Source organism: Myodes glareolus, chromosome 21 (genome assembly GCF_982192425.1).
Source record: "Myodes glareolus chromosome 21, mMyoGla1.1, whole genome shotgun sequence".
In the NCBI taxonomy this organism is placed as follows: Eukaryota; Metazoa; Chordata; class Mammalia; order Rodentia; family Cricetidae; genus Myodes; species Myodes glareolus.
In genome coordinates this window covers 9,996,322-10,017,358 of record NC_142046.1, presented here as the reverse complement: position 1 = coordinate 10,017,358, position 21,037 = coordinate 9,996,322, and the positions used below count along the sequence as shown (strand labels likewise).

The 21,037-nt window shown below is 48.8% G+C and overlaps 1 protein-coding gene across 12 annotated transcripts in view; it reads right to left on the bottom strand.

Annotated features, from left to right (window-relative positions):
• Positions 1–2,337: 2,337 nt before the first annotated feature.
• Positions 2,338–21,037, bottom strand: part of Ggta1 (glycoprotein alpha-galactosyltransferase 1 (inactive)) — an 80,732-nt gene continuing 62,032 nt past the window's right edge. For 7 of the 12 annotated variants that reach the window (XM_085681315.2, XM_085681319.2, XM_085681316.2 and 4 more), the window contains 4 exons: positions 15,418–15,483; positions 14,324–14,425; positions 8,843–8,980; positions 2,338–4,797 (listed from right to left, as the gene is read on the bottom strand). In XM_085681315.2, the coding sequence (XP_085537441.1) occupies positions 4,104–4,797; positions 8,843–8,980; positions 14,324–14,425; positions 15,418–15,483 (1,000 nt within the window). In that variant the 3' untranslated portion in view covers positions 2,338–4,103. Of the gene's footprint in view, positions 4,798–8,842; positions 8,981–14,323; positions 14,426–15,417; positions 15,484–17,710; positions 17,747–21,037 lie in introns of all 12 variants that reach the window. The other 5 variants (XM_048432250.3, XM_048432247.3, XM_048432248.3 and 2 more) reach the window with 1 other exon arrangement.

Sequence of the window (21,037 nt, the reverse complement as noted above, 5' to 3'; positions counted from 1 at the left end):
TTAATGTCTAATTTCTTGAGTTCTTTATATATTTTGGAGATCAGTCCTTTGTCTGATGTTGGGTTGGTGAAGATCTTTTCCCATTCATAGGCTGCCTTTACACATTAGAGTACTACTCAAAAGTGGCAAGAAACAATGGCATCTTGAATTTTGCATGCAAATGGATGAAATTAGAAAACACTATCCTTAGTGAGGTAACCCAGACCCAAAAGATGAATATGGTATGTACTCACTCATAAGTGGATACTAGCTATAAACAAAGGACATTGAGCCTATAGTTCATGATTCTAGAGAAGCTAAGTAATAAGGTGAACCCCCCCAAAAAAAACCCATATGTAGACCCACCTGTAAATTGGAAACAGACAAGATAGCCTGACAAAATTGGGAGCATGGGGGTTGGGGGAGAAGGGGAAGAGAAGGGCAAAAGGGGAGGGTTGAGGAGAACTTGAGGGAATGGTTTAGTTGAGATGGAGGAAGGACAGAGATGAGAACAAGCAAAGAGACATCTTGACTGAGTGAGCCATCATAGGGTTAGCAGAAACCTGACTCTAGAGAAATTCCCATGAATCCATAAGGATGACCCCAGCTAAGACCCTAAGCAATAGAGGAGAGGGTGCCCAAACTGGCCTTGCCCTGTAGTCAGACTGATGAATATCTTAAATATCACCATAGATCCTTAGTCCAACAACTGATGGAAACAGAGGCAGAGACCTGCAATGAAGCACTGGACTGAGCTCCCAAGGTTCAGCTAAAGAGTAGAAGGAATGAGAATATGAGCAAAGAGGTCAAGACCATGAAGGGTTCATACACTAAAACAGCTTATCTGAGCTAATGGGAGCTCACCAACTCCAGCAGGACTTGGAAGGAACAAGCATAGGACCAAACTAGTCCCTCTGAATGTGGTTGACAGTTGCATGGCTGGGGCAGACTGAGGGGCCACTGGCAGTGGCACTGGGATTTATCTCTACTGCATGTACTGGCTTTTTGGGATCTTATTCTCTTTGGATGATACCTTGCTCAGCTTAGATATAGTAGGGAGGGCCTTGGACCTTCCACAAAGCAATGTGCCTTACCCTCTCTGAGGATTGGATGGGGGTGGGGTGGGAGGGTGTGTGGAGGGAATGGGAGGAAGGAAGGGAGTGGGACTTTGGATTGTTTTTTTTTTAAAAAAAAATCTAATAAATTAAAAAAAAAAGAACTCCTGACACTCAATCAGACCATTTCCCACAAGAACAAGACGCTTTCTGCTAGTGTAGGCTCCGAGACTGGCACTAAGGACATTTTTTTGGGGTGGGGTTTAGTGCCCCGTGCATCTGTGCATTGTGAATCATTTAGAGGTGCTCCTTATATCTACCCACTAAATGCCAGTAGCATCCACACTCACACACCAGTTGCGAGAAGCAAGAAATGCAGATGCTGCCACTGCCAAAAGGCTGCAAGAGCAGAGAGGGGAGTGAATCCCAAGCGGAGAGCCACTGCTTTGCAGAGAGGGCAAACACATGCCAGGCCTACTGCCCCCCCGAGCTGGCACCAAACTCTGTCTGCTTCAGCTACAGCCTGAGTCTGAACACAAGCCACAACCCTTGAGTTCTCAGCTTGCAAACCACAGGAAGAGGGGTTCTGCTTGCCAGACCCTGGAGGAGGAAGTTGTGGCATCGGGACGTGAGACAGCTCAGTCACGCTGCACCTATAGTCACGAAGAGGAGAAATGCTGGGGCTGCTTTGTCTCTCCGTTTTAGTCAGTCTTAGACCTCACATTGGCCGTACCAGCCAGTTAGAGTGGTCTTGTTACTTCGGCTAACCCAATCTAGTCACTACCTTATAGACAATGTCGTTTATATTGGGAGCATGCCCAGGCTGGGAAAATGGCTGAGTTGATCAACTGGATTCCTGAGTATGAGGGCAGGCAGCTGTAGAGGTAGAAATGGCAGAACCTTGTTGAAGCTTGCTGGCCAGCTAGTCTAACCAAATCAGTGAGCTCCATTCATGGTCAATGAGATCCTGGCTCCAAAGATAAGGTGGAGAAGTACTGAGGAAGAGATTGAAGGTCAACTCCTGGCCTCTACACTCACACTCACTCACACACACACACACACACACACACACACACACACACGCGGGAGAGAGGGGGACAGAGAGAGAGAGAGCTTTACAATTTGGGAGTGACAGACAAGTCTGCTCTTTGTAGCCCTGTGTCTGTACCAGGACAGGTCCAGGAGATCATGACAGCTTTTCTACAGTTAAGGTCCTAAAATCCTGTATGATTACAGACAATCATAATTGATACTTTTGAACATCTTTAGGAGAAAATGCATAATCCATGACCAGACCAGAATATACTGAGAAAATAATTTATTCAATTGTAAATCAGAATTTTTGTTTAAAAAAATGTTTAAACATTATCTTTAATAACATTCTAAATTTACTCATTAAGGATTTAAATTTAGATAAACTTTTAAAAATCAAGAAATTCCCTCAAAACTTCTTCAGCTTTTCCCCACACTTTCAGAATTGATCGTTTCTTTGGTTCAGGACTTAAGACATTCAACTCTCCCACTTGAGCCTGGCGCAGCACAGCCTCAGCGACAGGGAGGCGGAATCCGGGGCCGATGTGTGCTCACCACTTCCTTTCGCGATGCCCACCAAGTCGGGAATTTTGTGGGGTTTTCTTGCTGCTGAGCATGTGACTTTTTCCTTTAACAACTGAAGAACAAGAGGTGGTGCAAAGTAGACAAAATGGAAGATGCTTTTTCATTGAAGCCCTTCACACTGTACGTCAACCAGTGCAATGGCTTTTTAAATAAACTGCTTGAAAATGGAAACAGATGACAACTGGAAGACAGCAAAATATAAATATATGCATATATGGAAATCCAGCCCGACAGCCCTTCACACTGACCGGCTTAAGTCACCACATGCAGCGGTGGTCTCAGCCTCCCCAGTGCCATAACATGCTGCGCTGACCCCAACCAAGAAATGATTTGGTGCTTCTTCATAACTATAATTTTGCTACTGTTATGAATGATGATGTAAATATCTGATATGTAAGACATCTGATGTGTGCCCACTGTAAGGGTCACAGCGGAAGTTTGAGAGCCACTGATATGGATCTTAAGCGTCTCTCAGAGGAGGAGCTCAGTTACAGTGACTGGGTCTCTGGCTGTTATAAAGTCAGTACAGACGGCCGCTGCACTTGCATAGTGTAGACGGAGCAGGGGAAAACGAGGTCACGTGACCCCGGGCTTTCTCTTCCTGTCAATTCTCCAGGCGGAGAACCTTGAGGTTCAGAGCAGGTGGTAGAACCACCGGTGGAAAAGCATTCTCTCTCCCTAAAGCCACCCCCTCCCCTCACCAGTGTTCAACACTGAATATGGCTTGGGCAAAACAAAACGCACCTTCCTTTCAATTCCTGCTAGTAGCCATTGTTACGAACACTGCCTGCAGCTGCAACTTAGTTCAGGCACAAGGCCGTGTCACGTCCCTCCAGCGTAGCACAGTCTCTGAGTGGTCAGCCCCACATTACTGGGACTCTGAGCACGTGCCACCATGGTACCCATCGGGGCTCTCGACCTTCTTTGTGCACAGAAGCCAAACAATAGCTTAGTGGGGCCTGGACCACCGGTGGCCTGAAGCCACCAGCTGTGGAGCCTTTGAGGACCATGCTGGCTGGCGTCCTCTTACGGCCTTGTGCTGTGACATCTCTCTAGCATCCCCACAACCAGGAAGACAGTGAACCGAGGGCACAGTGCACCCCACTCTGATCCAGCATTTCTCTTAGCACCCTATTTTCCAGTAAGCAGCCTAACATACTGGGTAGAACATTCTGGCTTTTTCTTGACCTATGGCACATTAATTTTGATTTCAGCACTTCCCCACGCCCAGAATATATAAGAAATCACTGTGAATTTACACTTGATTACTTACCAGAGCCTCTATCTCACATATTACAAGGCTCAAAGTTACATGGAGAAATAGCGCGTGTTTGCCATGTTGGTGGGTTTTGATTTTGGTTTTTAAGTTAACATTAACCATTATTACTTTCTTGAGGAGTTAGCCAGAATAATTCTCTGTCAAATTTAGAAATCTACTGGCACAATTTGAAGTCAGACATTACTTCTAACCAAATTATACTCTTTAGTCTGCCATGCTATCTTAACATTTCTAATTTCCGAAGGCAAGCCTATCTGATAGTCCCAGCAGTACTCTGGGGAGAGGACTTTCGTGGGTTTGTTGGACAGGAAATACTTGTTGAGGTGGCTCTCGTCATGCCACTGTGCTTCTATGTCATTTTTCTTGTCCTGGAGGATTCCCTCAAAGCACTCCCGGGTGAGGTTGAGAATATGGATGGGTGTTCCTCCAAAAATGGCTGCGTGGTAATAAAAATCTCCCTGTCCAAATGGGATGTATGCCGCCGACAGTTCCCGCCTCTCATAGGTGAACTCGTCACGATCAGCCTTGTACCACCAGGCCTGCAGCTGAGCTACCAGCTGGCCCAGAGTCTCCACACCAAAACTGTCTTGGAAGACCTGATCCACATCCATGCAGAAGAGGAAGTCGACCTCGTGCTGTATGTGGGCCAGGATGTGGTCCCCGATGGTCTTCATGCGCATCATGCTGATGTCCTGCCACCTCTTCTCAGACTTGATCTCAAACACTTGCAACGAGTGCAGAGGACTCAGGTGGATGGAGGGCATTCTGGAGGCATCGTCCACCATGACGTAGAAGATGACCCTGTGGCCAACCATGAAGTACCTGTTAGCAGAGTCCAGGAAGTCTTCCAAGTAATGCTCAATGTACCTGAAACACAGAGGAACACACTTAACCACGTGCCGCTACACTCAGGTGCTCTGTATGTCACGTTTAGAAGGGGATTGTGTAGTGCATTTTATTTGTGTTTTAATAATAGAGCTTGAGGACCAGGGTACAAAGCTAAGCCACTAGAGGCCAGGGAGTGGTGGCACACACCTCTAACCCCAGTGTCTGGGAGTCACACACCTCTAACCCCAGTGTCTGGGAGTCACACACCTTTAACCCCAGCACTAGGGAGACAGAAACAAGAGTGATATGGCTGGGCAGAGAGGAATAAAGGGGAAGACACAGGAACTCACTGGAGAGTGGGGTCTGAGGATTCGGTGTGAAGATTTAGTAGAGGTAAAAAGTTTCTCTAGTGGGTGGCCGCTTTGCTTTTTCTGATCTTCAGCTTGAACCCCAGTATCTGTCTCTGGGTTTTTATTATTTGTGCTACAGGAATGACTTCTCCACACACCAGGTATGTGTTTGCATGTTGAGGAACATGTTAGCACAGCATCCTGGCTCCTCTCCACCAGCTGGTCACCCAGTCCCTGGGGAAAGTGGAAACTTCTCCCATTGCCAACTTAGTAAGAACAACTGGGCATGCACAGTCCTGCCCTCTTGCTCTTGGAAGCTGGCCAGCCTGAGAGGTTCCCAATTACTGTGCTTCTCAGTAAGCTGCATGCTAAGCCTCCGCTCCTGTATTTAGAAGCCTGCTGTCAAAGGTGTACTTCCAAAGCCTGAAAAGGCCAGTGTTGCTACTGCCAGGTCAAACAAAGAAAGTATATTGCCCAAGTCCACTAAGAATTCATAACATCCTTACCTTCTCTGTGTTGGGTTAAGTCTAAGCACAGCACCAACCCATCCTCCTCTGTGATACAGGGAATGTGTGGAGGATGGAGATCTATTCCCACCAGCACCGCCCTGTCCTCCTCTGTGATACAGGGAATGGTGTGGAGGATGGAGATCGACTCCCACCAGCACCACCCTGTCCTCCTCTGTGATACAGGGAATGTGCGGAGGATGGAGATCGACTCCCATCAGCACCACCCTGTCCTCCTCTGTGATACAGGGAATGTGTGGAGGATGGAGATCGACTCCCATCAGCACCACCCTGTCCTCCTCTGTGATACAGGGAATGTGTGGAGGATGGAGATCGACTCCCATCAGCACCACCCTGTCCTCCTCTGTGATACAGGGAATGTGTGGAGGATGGAGATCGACTCCCATCAGCACCACCCTGTCCTCCTCTGTGATACAGGGAATGTGTGGAGGATGGAGATCGACTCCCATCAGCACTACCCTGTCCTCCTCTGTGATACAGGGAATGTGTGGAGGATGGAGATCGACTCCCATCAGCACCACCCTGTCCTCCTCTGTGATACAGGGAATGTGTGGAGGATGGAGATCGACTCCCAAATTGTAAAGTCATTCTACAAACCTCCCATGTTTACCCCAAATGCCAGTGTATCATCCAGATAAATATGATGCTATGAATCCATCCAAATACTAAAAGAGTGTCTCATTTCACCCTCTTTAACTATTTTTAAGATAGGTTATCATGTATATGAGGCGAGCCTCAAACTCACTATGCAGGCAAGGATGGCCTTGAGCTTCTTATACTCCTGGTAAGATTACACACACATGCCACAATGTTTGCAGATTTCGTGGTGGGATCAAACCTAGAGCTCCATGAACACCATGCAGTCAGCCATGCTACAGTCTGGTTCTATTTTAACATTTATGTCTTATTTTTTTTTAAAAAAAGAAAAAGCATTGTTTAGAACAATTTTTAATTCTGAGCAAACTGAGCTGAAAGTATTGAGAGTACCCACACATCTCCTGCCTAGACAAATGTACAACCTTCCCTACAGGGCCACCCATGCTCCAGGTGGCAGGTTTGTGACAACTGTCACACTTCCACTGATGCACTCATAGCTTACACTAAGGTCCATGCTGGGAAATGTGCAAAAGCACAAAGTCAGGTACACCCACCGCTGCGGTATCACTCAGAACAGCTTCACTCCTTAAGAATCTTCTGGGCCCTTCTTTATCCCGTCTTTATCCCTTCTCTCTCCCTTAGCTCCTCAGTTGCCAGTCTTGCTCCTGGCACCATAACTTTGCCTCCTCCAGAAGCAGGAGCAGGAGCAGGCGCAGGACAGTGTGGACCTGTCCTGGGTAACTGGTGCTCTGCTGGAACAGCAAGAGCAAGGGCAGAAGGAAAGAGCAGCCAGTGCACACACTGCAGCCCATAGACGTCAGAAGGAAAGAGCAACCAGCGCACACACTGCAGCCCATAGACATCAGAAGGAAAGAGCCAACACACACTCACACTGCAGCCCATAGATGTCAGAAAGAAAGAGCAGCCAGTGCACACACTGCAGCCCATAGATGTCAGAAGGAAAGAGTCAGCCAGCGCACACACTGCAGCCCATAGAAATCAGGATAGAAACTCAAGCAGGGAGGAACCTGGAGGCAGAGCTGATGCAGAGGTCATGGAGGGTGCTGCTTACTGCCTTGCCCCCCATGGCTTGCTCAGCCTGCCTTATTATAGAACCCAAGACCATCAGCTTAGGATGGCACCACCCACAATGGGATGAGCCCTCCCTCATCAATCACTAATTAAGAAAATATCCTACAGTCAGATCTTATTGGAGGCATTTTCTCAATTGAGGCTCCTCTCTGGTGACCCCAGCTGTGTCACGTGAAAGCTGTGTCACGTGAAAGCTGTGTCACGTGAAAGCTGTGTCACGTGAGGCTCCTCTCTGGTGACTCCAGAGGTGACATCCCACTGCCAGGACAAAAACCTTTCTAGATTCAGTTCTTCACTTAGTGACAAGTGACAAAAAGTTCTCCTTGCTTCCTGTGGCTTCATAACTCACTTTTCAGCACTGAATAATATCTGGTTGTCTGAACTGACCATAGCTCATTTTTACATTCACCTGTAAAGGGAACACTTGTTTGCTTCCAAGTTTTAGCAATTACGAAGAAAGCTCCTAAAAAAACTTATATTCCAACTCCAGAAAATTGTCCTCTGATCTACACATGCATATTAGGTACAAAACTTGAAGAAGAAAAAAAACCCAGAAGCCCACTCCCACGCTCTCCAGTATGCCTTACTTTGTTGGTAGCTCTTTCATTATCCTCACACAGCCTTTCTTAAAACACCCTTAAAACACAACTCTGCCTCAAAGAAAGAAAGAAAGAAAGAAAGAAAGAAAGAAAGAAAGAAAGAAAGAAAGAAAGAGAGAAAGAGAGAAAGAGAGAAAGGAAGGAAGGAAGGAAGGAAGGAAGAAGGAGGAGGAGAAAAGAAGAAGAAGAAGAAGAAGAAATTAAAAATTAAACCTAATGTTTTATTTAGGGGAAAATGTTTAATTTACTAGGAAAGCAAAATGGGTTATACTTTAAAACCAATAGCATAGCCCAAGCTTCACATAAGGATGAGTACGACTTCTCTGCATCAAATGTCCTGAATGCAGAGATGGAAGCTGCTGCAGCCAGAACCAGTTCAATCTCAACAGGTTCCAACCATTGAAACACCAGCTAAGGTGAGAGACTGGCCAAGGAAGGGGCCAGCAAGATCCATGGAGACTGTCTCTGAATTCTGGTACCTCCAGAACAGGTAGACAGGACCAGAGGAACCCAGGGAAGAGCAGCAGCCACACATTATTATGGAGGTCACGGTGCACACAGTCCACTCCCAGAACTTCTGTAACCCCTGTCCATGACCCTGGGCACTACGAGCACAGGAGGAACACTTACGTTCCAGCCAGTCAACAGCTGGTGTTTGCCGCTCCCTAGGAAAGCCCTGGAGGTCAGGGAGTGGGGCGGTGGGCATGCTGCTGGCTCTGGGTCCCAGTGGCATTGAGGACAGTTTCCCTCCCCTCCGAGGTGAGAATGGGTGGGCTTACCTACTCTTGATTTTGTCACCTTCATGGGAAAAGAGATAGCAGTCTCCTGCCCAGTAACTTAGAGAAAGTGGCCTCTGTGGGCTTTGATGGTAGAAAAATAACAACAAAAATATCAAGGACAAGTTTGTCAATTTGCTTACTTTCCCACGGCAAAAACCGTCAGCCCCACGGTGATTTTCTGTCTGGCGTAATACTTTTCCAGCCGAGCTCTGTTGTAAGTGCCTTCCCACACAATTGGCGCCTTCCATGGGGTCAGCGTCAAAACCTCCGGGCGGTTCCTGGTGACAAAGCAGGCAACACTGTGTATCAGAACCTCTCTGCTAAGGTGAGAGACTGGTTAAGGAAGAGGAGGCTAGCAAGATCCTCGGCAACTGGCGCTGGATCCTAACTGAAGCTTCATCCCAGAATGCTTGACGAGGAGGTGTGATGTTCGTGTGCTCAGGCACCTTCTCAGATTCTCATCATAAGACACTGTCTACTCATGTAGCCATGACTGACCCCAAGCTCCCCAGCCAAGGATCACCCTGAACTTCTGACTTTCCTCTTTCATCTTCCAAGTGCTGGGGTTACAGGCGTGTACCCCCAAACTGCCTTTAGGATGTGATGGGAATAGAACTCAGGTCCCATGAACGCTTGGTAGGCACCCTACCAGCTGATCCACATCCACGGCACCTTTGCGTTTCTCTCCAGCCCTAACTGACATGTTTAGTTTGTTATTTGCCCTTGAGAATATCATCAGGGTCTAAGAAGACCCTAAGATGTGATGCAGGGGGATGAGAGAAAGAAGTGGGAGCTGAGAGCCTCTTCCTGTTTGTCCCATACTCGGGGGCTGCTGCTGTCATCAGCCTGCAGGGTAACACACTCTAGAGATGTGGGTCCCCTCCCTTAGGCTAGCAGGCTATTGAGACATGTACCTGGAGACTTCTCCAGCAGTCTCCTGCTATGGGAAGAAAAAAGCCCAGGCCTGCAGCAGCCAGAGGGAGAGCTTCTCTTGCTAGGACAAGGTCTCGGAAGTTCTAACAACTTGTGAAACCATGCAGGACAGGCTGCTGTGGGGACAAGGATGGCTCAATGGTGGGCAGGACCGTGCATCTACCAGTCAGTTATGCACACTCTTGCCTAGTACTTAAACTTAAATGTCAGTCAGTGCCCCCAAAGACAGAGCTAGGGGTCACTAGAATCCTGATGTGTTCCTCTTCCCAATATGGACACATCACATGATCCCCCTCCTCATTTTCACCATCCTCTCACTTTAAGAACTTTAAAAAACTTTGCACATGTGGAATGCATGCATGTCTGTATGTCTGTAAGTGCAGTGTGTGTACGCTCAAGGTTGATGTTGGCAGTCTTTGTTCCCTAAGACAGTGTCTCTCATCTGTGTGGACTAGCCTCCCCACTCAGCTGATCCGGGAATTCAGTCTCCCCTGAGCAGTGAACTCCCCAGCCGGCTGTCACACCCAGCCAGCATCTCACACGGCTGCTGGGGGTCTGAACTCTGCCTAGAGCAGAGCAAGAGCTTGGTCCACACATCTTCTCTCCAGTCCTAGTCCTGTCTCTTTGGTGCATCGTCAGGGTTGCTCTGGATCACTGACGTTACCAACTCCATTTACAGACAAGGACACAGAATGCCCCAAAGGGAGGGACTTCCTGGAGCGGACTTCCGGCACGGCCGGAAAGCAGGACTCTGGCAAAGACCTTTTCCTCGGCCCACAGTCTCTTCACTAGGAACACAAAAGTGAGCAGGAGGCTTGTTTTCATACTCAGAAAGCTCAAAAGAGACAGCAACATCAACAGGGAGTCAGGCAGATAGCAACAGTGCCTCGAAGATTGAGTGCGGAAGGACAGGAGGCAGCAGAGCCGAGCAGGGAAGAATCTAGGCAGGATTGCAGTGTAGACTCAGACTGGAGCTTCAGAGAGGACAGGCCCTGGCTGGGTGGAATACATCCTGACCAAGTTTGCTTGGTTTTGCACAGTGTTTCCTGGTATTTAAACCCAAAGAGAACCAGCTCCCGGTGTGACACCCGTCCGTGTGGTCCTGGACCTACTTGTGTTTCACAGGGAAAAGCCACCAGTGGGGCGGCAAGTGGGTCTGGAGGGAGAATGAGACAGGACCCGCACTGATCCTCCCTGGCTGTGTGCACGTGCCCTGCTGCTGGAAGGAGCCAAGGCAACTGTCCCCTGCACCTTCCACAGCAGCTGGAGGGCGCGTGTGCACTAGCTTGTGCCCGCCATCATCACAGCTGCTATGCGCGCCAGTGAGCCCAACAGGCAGAGTGGGGAAGGCGCCCTCACCAGGCTCTGCTCGCTGACTCTTGAGATGACCTTGCCCCAGCCTGTGTTGCCTCTTCCTTCCCCAAGACAGCAGGAAGTACCTCTTCTTGGTGTAGTGGCAGGGCAGGGAAAGACCACTGGCCACCTGCTCTCCAACACACCAGGTGTGCCTGCTGCAGTGTGCACACAGGTGGGTGGGGACCCTTCTGTCATGAGAGATGACACAGTGGACTCTGTGCCAACCCTAGCCGGGCTCATCCTTATCATGGGCCTGTGACATGCTGTGTCTATTATCCAGCATGAAAAGCAAAGCTCAGAGAAAACCATGTAATGGGTCACAGATATTGACAATTACATAGATGCACATGGAGAACGTCCTGTGAGTCTTGGCACCGAGTGTTTCTCTGAGACGGGTCACATCTGGTCAACTCTACCCAGCAACTCATTAGGCAGTATTACCTGCCAGTGGTCTGAACCAGAATCTACAGTGGGTTACATTATATCAACGCCATGTGCAAGTAACTAATTGGTTCCTAGCTAATCAGTGAAGGACTTGGAACAGGAAGGTTAAGTAACTGGCCCGAAGTCACATAGCTACCAAGGGGGAAAGCTGAGACCCGAACCCAAAGGGCCCCAGTCTCTATTGCTCCTTACATGGACACTAGCAACCCCACGTTTGCCTTTGTCCACAATGGCTGCTGTGGTGTCTTTTCGTTACTGCCGTGCTGAGCCTTTGTGTGGCTATGTCAGGCACTCGCAGGCCTGGCTTTGTTGGAGCTCTCTTTAGCACTTTGCCCTGGCGACATTTAGTCCTGTTGTATTCTTGCTTTACTGAATGACAGGATTTCAAAACAAATAAACATACACAGATTCTCTTTCTCAAACCCCGCATTTGTGAACTTCACCTCCTTCAGAGACCACAGCCTTGTTTGCAGGTGTCAGTTTTGGCCTGTCAAGGAAGGGCGTCTCAGGAGCCAACCAAGCCAGCATCCTCAGTCAGTCTTGATGCTGTGTACGAGCCACAACATTATTTGCTATTGTATATGAGCAGGCAGTAAGTCTTCTTAATGGAAAGAGGGGGCAGGCGCACATTTAACATTTCTTCCTGTGCACCAGGAGCTAAGAACAAGCCTTTCACTCCTGCATTTAATCTCGGCACCAGCCACTGCCAGCACCCACTTTACAAGTCAAGTGAGGCCATGGAGGGGGAGGGGACTGAGAGCCAAACTGAAGTTAAGTACTGGCCCACAGAAGTGACACCTAGTCCTTCCCTTTGAGTCCCAGCGAGTGCCCAACCTGCCGCCACCCTCAGCCACATGGCCTCTCAGGCTCCACCTTCTAGAATCCCAGTGATCACTTCGGGTACTTGAGCAGGAAGACAAAACAACACTATTAAAAATTAATGCTAAATTAAAAATCGAAACATTCCATTTCCCAGCAGTTAATTGTTCGGTTCCACTGACAATCCCAGCATGATGGCCACCCTTGACTGAGAAGCCAGACAGCCTGGAAATGCAGGTGAGGGGGTGGTGGAAGGATGAGGGGGAGGCCGGCTTCCAGAAGCAACCTGTGCATGAGGCAACTTAGTCATCAAATCCCGCAGCCCCATCCCCCAAGGAAACCACAGCCAGTGATACTATCAACTGCCTTAGTCAAGATCAAACAGAGTTCTAAAAGGAGGGAGGAAAAGGACCTTCCTTCTGAATGGGCACTCAGCACTGTGTGACCTCTGCACCCAGCTCCACCATACACAGCAAAAGCGTCCAGAAAAATCATAGACCTCCTGGGGGGTAAAAGTGGGTCTAGGGAGTTGGTTTTCAATTGTGTGTATTTATGCACAGGTACATTAATGGTAGCCAGAGGAAGTATTAAAATCCTGTGAATTAGGCCAGCAAGATGGCTCAGCAAGCAAAGACACTTACGGAACCCTGACAAGAAGAGATTGATTCCCCAGAACCCACAGAGTGGAGGGAGAGAACCAGCTCCCACCAGCTGTCCTCCGCCTTCTCCGTGCTCACAAGGAAGGATGTATTTAAAACTCTAGCAAACCACATAGCAGACTGAGGAAAAGATGCAGGACTGCATCACCCAAGCACCAAAGAGCATGGCAGTCTGAGCAGGGGTGGTGGCTGCGGAGTGGAGAAAGCTGCGGAGAGAATTGGGAACAAGAACCGATAAAAGAAGGAAGCCGTGATGGACAAGGAGCCGCTCTCCTACGCTCAGACTGAACTGTTTGCTGAGACCAGAAGTGAGAAACAGGGTGAGGTGGAATTGAGAAATCCGTGTAGGTCGCATGAAGCAAACAGAGATGGCAGGCAGGCAGGCAGGCAGGCAGGCAGATACAGGTCAAGGCTCAGACACAGCTGGGAGAGTCAGCGTCTCCAGGCTACCGGATGCCAGGAAATGGAGAGAGGTATAATGGGAAACAGAGCAGGGAGAATCTGCCGTGTGGAAATGCGTAGAAACTCCGGGGCAGGGAGACGGAAAGCAGGCACAGTGATGTGGAAATACGCAAGCCCTGCTGTACTGGCTCTGTGGGAGTTCACAGGAAGGCACTCATTCATGTGACATAAACATGCACATTTACTCATTCTTTCTTTCATCTGGTCTTTATCTACGAGAAAGATTTTGGAATCTTGAGAAGGTTTCAATGTGATGGTGGTTCAAACCAATACTCTTTATTTGTGTGTGTATATGTAGATGTGTGTGTGTGCATATGTAGATGTGTGTGTGCATCTGTGCATGTGTATGTAGATATGTGTATGTAGATATGTGTATGCATGTATATGCATGCTACTGCATCTGGCTTTGCATGGCTTTTAGGGATCTAAACTCCAGTCCTCACACCAATATGGCAAGCACTTTATCCATGGCACCAAGACCCTAGTTCCTGTTTTGTTTTAAAAGCCGATTTAGGCTAGTTTCTGAAAACATGAGTAGGTAATGAGTACAGTATGGAAAATACAAGCTAACATATCCTAATTTCTGATGAACATTTGTTGTTTGCTAGTGTGATGAGTGAACTCATGGCCCTGAATCCCTTAGCTAGGATTCCTATGTCACGGATTAGTTAAGTGAATCTACAGAGCGTCTTCTTGGCCCACCCCAGATCCTGCAGAGGTCCACACCGTCCCATGTGGCCTATGTGCGCTCCCTACCACTCGCCATTTCTTATTGCAGTTACCACACTAATCAGTCCGTTTGGTTCCAAGTACCCAGACCTCAGTTTCTTAGCCCAAGTCCATGGATGAAGGTCTAATCGATGCTAAGACACCCCTTTCCCAGGGGACCACACTTCGTGTGCCCCAGTCCCGACTTCAGTGCACACACAGTCTCTGTCCTGTCCTTACTTTGGGCTAAACCAGTCCCACAGCGGAAGCTCTTCAGTGCTGTCTTCATTTCGTTCCTTTTCTCTTCCTCTTTCTAGGGCTTCTTCTGGATAACTGCGGGTCCTGCGTACAAAGAGAAAGGCCAGGTAAGGCCAGGTGAGGCCAGGTGAGGCCAGGCGGCTGGCGGCGGGGACTCTTTCGAGACTCCTGTCTCAGGAGAATGCATCACTCGGGGCACTGAGTGCTGATTCTCACACTTCAGGTAAAGGTGCAACATTTGTCCCTCTTGTCACCGTGCAGGTCAGCAGTTAGGTTTCAATGACCCTGCAACCCTCGGTTATTCCAGGAGTAGGACATACTCCAAGGAATGAATGTCCTATTGGAATGTCTATTCTGAAATTTAAACTTCAGTCTTAACTTCACCCTTAACTGGAAAAAGGGAACTGGAGGGAGGGAGGGAGGGAGGGAGGGAGGGAGGGAGGGAGGGAGGGAGGGAGGGAAGAAAAGGAGAGAGACAGACAGACAGACAGACAGACAGGCAGGAAGGCAAGAGGACTCAGAATCCCACCTGCAAGGTAGATTCCTCTGAACTAGATGGCTCCTTCAGTCAAACTGCTTGTCAGGAAAGTCTGATAACCTGATAGTCTGACCTCCAGAACCCACAGTGGGAAGACAGAATCGTAGTCTCCTAAAAGTAGTCTTCTGACCTCATGTGTGCTGTGGCACGCATGTATCTGCATTCATGCACAGATCACACACACACACACCACACACATACTCACATCCCATACACTACACATATGCATACACACACATACCACACACACATCCACATCACTCATACACACACACTCATCACACACATACACACATCATACAATCATATACATACATCACACATATATAAACACTATACACATATATCACACATAAATACACACACTACATATACACATCGCACACACACACACATAATACAGAGCACACACACAATAACAAAAGAAATTAAAAGCAACAACAAAAGACTCCTTGAATGAGTTCAGTAAGCCAGAAAGAGTGAGTGAGAAAGCCATGGCTGAGTGTTAGGGATGGAGGGACCCATTCCGACCCCTTACCTATTGTTAAACCAGTTTGGAAGCCACCAGTCCCTCGACCTGCTGCTGTCACCAAGCTCTGGAGTTCTAGGAAATGGAAAAGAACAGAAACACTTTTAGAAAACAAGGCGGTCCCCAGCTGGATGGAGGGAGTTTCCAACATTTTTTTTAAGTGTCTAATACGACTATTACCAGTGAACAGGGAGAAGCAAAACTGTGAACTACATGGGAGGGACAGACCCAGGGAGCCTCAGCTGCCCGCTTCCAGGAAGCCCCCAGCACTCGGTTCATCCCCGGGACCCCTGAAGGATGAGGGGCAGGAACATATGATAGGGACCACTCAGACACAGCCTGGGCAGAGCTCTGCTGCTAACGGAGCACCTGTGGTGGTGATCAATGAGAGCTCACATGTGAGAGCTCGGTAAACCGAACATGGCTGTAGTGAGGTGAGGGGTAATCTTTTTTTTTTTAAATAATCTATTTGTATTTCATGTGCATTGATGTTTTTGCCTGCATGTATGTCTATATAAGGGTGTTGGATAGCCTGGAACTGGAGCTACAGACAGTTGTGAGCTGCCATGTGGGTGCGGGGAATTGAACCTGGGTCCTCTGGAAGAGCAGCCAGTGCTCTTAATCACTGAGCCATCTGCCCAGTCCTTTGGGGGTAATCTTAGTTAAAAAAACAACAACAACAACAAACCATGCACTTTCCCAAGAACAATAGTGCAAGTGTGCATGCATGCGTGTCTGTGTCTGTGTGTGTGTGTGTATTACAAAAGGCCAGTCTGAGAAAAATTCCAGTTGCCCAATCAGTGACAGCTTTGGGAAGTCCGAGGATTGCCAAAGGAGAAGTTAGAGAACCAGTTAAAACCATCTTAGCCCCAACTTGAGATAGTTTGTATATTCTCTCTCACTGTAAAAGTTTCTAATTTGGGGTCTCTAGGATGAGAAAAATGGGGGACGTTGGATAATGTGGCAAGGTGACCCTGAGCAGGGACACAGTATTAATGGAGAGAGGGGTCCTGTTGTACAGCTGAGGCTAACCCTCCCACTTGGCCGTTGCCGAGATGACAGGCACACTGCATCCTTCCTGGTTATGAAACCTGCCACAGAGTTCATCTGGAGGTGTCTGCAATGATCAATGACTAACGGTGTGGTTATAAGTGGGAGACAACGCAAGACTGAAAATCACAGGAAATAGAAAGGCCAGCAAGATGTCTCCGTGAGTAAAGGGGCTTGCCTCCAAGTCTGATGACCTGAGTTCAATTCCTGGAACCCACAAGGTAGAAGAAACATACCAAGATATCCTCTGATCATCACATGTACACACGCATGCCCACAAGCACGTGCACAGACACACACACACACACACACAACACAGACACATAATTTTTTAAAAGCGAAGCACTGGTGGCTGGGAATATCGCTCTGAAGGCGGAGCACTTGTTTCAGAGCACGGGGACCTGCATTCTGATCCCCAGCACCACACAGAAGTCAGAGAACATCTAGAATCCCGCTCTCAGTGGGGTTCCTGGGGCGGGCTGGCCAGCCAGTGTAGCCAAAAATTACGATCTCTAGGTTCAGTGAGAGACTCAGGTAGAGGATAATGGGGAAAGATCCTTGAAGTTGTCTTCTGGCCCACACTGGTGCACACATAGGTGAGCACACCTAGACACATGTGCACAGGCGTGCACATATCACACACACCAACCCCTCCCCCTGATTTGATGACTCCAGTATGGATTTTCATATGACCATAGCCATCCCAAATAAAAGTTTCGCATTTATTTTCATTTTTTCAGCTAAGGTATGGGTTTAGTGGGTTTGGGCCTGTGGCCAAGGTCCCTGAGCAGGTAAGGAAACACTTCAGATGTAATACCTGGGAATAAATTACACTCAAATGGAGGCAAGCAGTTAAGAACAATTTGTTCTGAGCTTCCTGGCAACCATGCCAAAGATAAGAAAGTAGAGCTTAATATAGCTCCTCCCTCAGTACCCCAACCAGAGCCTGCTACAATACCCAGCTGCCCCATCGGTCAGGCAACAATGATTCCCAGATGACAGCATTTGAAAAGAGTCACCTGGTCAGAACTGAGGACAAAACATGTTATTATTCTACAGAGACCAGTCTGGGGACTGGGACAGGCAGAGTACAACCATGAGCCCTGGGTCCTAGGCATCTGCTTGCTCCTTGCGTCTCTCCTCACTGCCCCTGCACAGTGGCCTGAGCACCTCAGCGACTATCATACTGTAGAGAACAAGAGCGCGGGTAGGAGACCAAGTGATGGAGGCGTCCGGAGCTCAGAGCACTTACTTTGTGTGGTTTATCCACAAGAAGGAGCCTTCTGGGCTGAGGGCAAACAAGAAACAAAACAAGTCACCTTACTTACTTCTCAGAGAGCCTTCACGGCCTTCTAACTCCTCCCAGGCTTCACCTCCCCTTGAGACCAGCGACAAATGCACTGGGGATTCCCACAGCACCACAAAGAATGGGAAGGGACTTCTGGCCATCTCAATTCCTGTTTTTTGCTTTGGGGATCCCCCCCCTCCCGGCCCTCCTTCTCTCGTTTGAGGTTGGTCAGTTGTTACAGACAGGAAGGTCCTCTTCTACCGCATTCTCCGATGCTGGGCAATGAGGAAGCCCGGGAAGATGGAAGCATCATTGCCAGCCACCCCACACTGAGGATTTATCTCTGCCCCCCTCAGGAGGCAGAGACCAGGACATTTAGTTCAGATCCCTTCTGCGGAGCAGACCCCAAGGGTGTTGCTTTAACTAGCCAAGGCAATGAAGCTAACTTGATGCCTGAAAGGCTAGGCCGGGACTTTAGGGGATTACCTCCCTTCCCTCATTCTCTAAGTACTTGCTGGTTATGTCCTCCACAACGAGTGAAGGGACTCACTGCCGGCCAGGGCAGACCCGGTCCTTGCCCACGAGTGCTATACAATGTAACAGAAAAGGCAGGCCACTCACATGGCTACTTGAGTCACTAACCAAGAAGTGTGGGCAAGCATAAGCAGGAGCCCTTCTCAGGAGGACCTGGCAAACTTCCTGAAGAAGGCAGCACACTCTGAAGGACGAGGAGAAGCTCACCAAGGTGAAAAGACATGAGATAAGAGTGTTCCCGAAAGAACAAACAGTATGCAGAGGCCCTGAGGAAGGATGCATCTGCAAGGAAACGGAGCCAGAGCTTGTGGGACCTTCTGGGGGTTCGCTGAGCAGAACTGTCAGAAAGCCAATGTGGAAAGCGTGGCTGCAGAGCAGAGCTGTAGGAGGTGGTGTGTGGAGTGGAGCAGCTAGGTGGAGCATGATGGCACTGACCAGAGAGACTTCTGGGGGCATAAACAACAGATGGGTATGGCGGCTTGAGGCCTGTAATTCCAGCCTTGGGCAGCAGGGGCCACAAGTTGGAAGCCTCCCTGGTCTGCACAGCTGTGACCAGATTACATATTGAACCTGTCTCAAGAAAAGCAAAAAAAAAAAAAAAAAAAAAGGTGACAGGCCATAGTGAGTGCCATACTCAACTATTCAGGTTGACACTGTGCAGTGTCAGGCAGAGACACTGTGCCCAAGTTCTACGCCTGACCTTGCTCATTCGGTAGATTCTACCAGGATCTCTTTGGCCTTTATCTCTTCTCCCCTCTTCCTCCCTGTGCTCCAGTGAGCAAGCACCTGCCTTCCTGCCCTCTTACCACCCCCCACCCCCACCCCTGCACCTGCCTTCCTGCCCTCTAACCCCTCCAGCTTCTCCCTGAGACCTGCACTCCAGGACCAGCCTTAAAGTTCCTGGCTCCTAAGCCAACGTATAGATGTGGGGCCCCGGTGAACTCAGCTCCTAAGTCAGCAGATGGATGTGGGGTCCCGGTGAACTCAACCAGGCACTGTTCTAGGAAATTTACACCCAGTGGCTTAGGGAATCCTCTCACCACTGCAGCCACTCTGTCCCGACCCTCACCCTGAAGAGCAGGGGCAGTCAGGAGCCTTCTCAAGGTTATTCTGCTAATGAAGTACAGAACCCCCATATCTGAGCCTGGGGAGTAACTAACTCCACATCTTGCCACAGGGAGGCAAGGAGGGGGACGAGACAATCAGCAGGGGGAGGAGACAATCAGCAGGGGAGACAATGAGGGGAAAGAGGGAGACATGAGTAGGAGGAGACATGAGAAGGGGAAGAGAAGGCTGAAGAGAAGGGGAAGGAGAATGGGGAAATATGAAAACAATGAGGAGAAGGGGAGACAAGGAGGAGAAGGGGAGATGATCCAGCATTCAGAACCCTGCTTGGCATTCGGGGCACTGTTTTGTAGTTAAAGGTCCCCAGCTTGTCGTATCACACCTGTTTGGCAGCCTCCCTTCTAACTCCTGCCCTCTCCCAGAGTCCTTCGCTGATAGCCACACTGAGCTGACACTTTAACAAGCACTCATCCGCCAGGCACAGCTCAAAGCCACCCCTTCTGTGCCTCCTGTCCTCCGAGCCCAGTGTGGTGCCTGTCCGTAGGGCCCGCTTCCTAAGCGTCTGATTGAATGCGTAAATTGAATCTGCTTCCAGGTCAGGCAGTCTCTGCCTCCTTGATCTCATGACCTCCTCTCTACTTCAGTGTCTTTCATCCACAGGTCTCACCAGTTCAGAGCAGGCATCCTATGGGCAAGAGCCATATCTGGCTTCCATGTCCTTGTGCAGTCGGCAGACAGAAGCTCTAGATGCCGTCTGGGACAGAAGAGCACCAGATCTAGTTCTACTTAGAACAAAGATACAGCCCCAAGGCTGGTTTCCATTTGGTCGCCTGAATCTGAGAGGTTGACTAAAGGAAGGGTTGTGTAGTAAGTAGAAGAATGACTGACTCACAGGTAGGTAACGGGGGAACCTGAGTCTTCCCCAAATGTGACCATTAAACTTGAGTCACCCAGAGTCGCTCGCACTTTACAGTTATCCTAAGGACAGGTGTTGTACACAGCCTGGCGCCCGGCACATGCTCAGTAACTGCCAGCCACCTTCATCAGATTGTTTGTCATTGTTCCAGCTCAAAAATATAGACCTGTACTTTCAAACATCTGTATTTTCAAATGCATCCCTGGGTGATTCTCTCTCTCTCTCTCTCTCTCTCTCTCTCTCTCTCTCTCTCTCTCTCTTTCTCTCTCTCTCGGTCTCTCTCTCTCTCTCTCTCTCTCTTTCTCTCTCCACTGTTAAAAATGTTTTAGGTGTTTTGTCTGCATTTACATCTGTGCATTACTCCTGTTCCTGATACCCATGGAGGCCAGAGGGTGTCAGATCCCCTGAAACGGGAATCAAACCTGGGTCGTCCGAATAACCATGAACCATCTGAAGGTGTCAGATCCCCCGAAATGGGAAACAAACCTGGGCCATCTAAATAACCCTGAACCATCTCTCTAACCCCTAGTATTATTTTTTGAGATAGGATCTCACTTGAGTCCTGACCGGCCCTGTAGGCAACATTATTTTTCAATGATTTATTTTCTAGTTGCTGGGTGTGGTTGCTTTAAATCCCTTGGAGCACAGAGCCACATGCCTCTCTACAGTGCACTGCAAGGCCAGTGTGGACAGTGGCAGACACCTGCTTCCTCTCAGAACTCTTGCAGAAAGTCAAGTGAGTTCATGAGTCAGAAACAAAGTATCTACAATGTCAA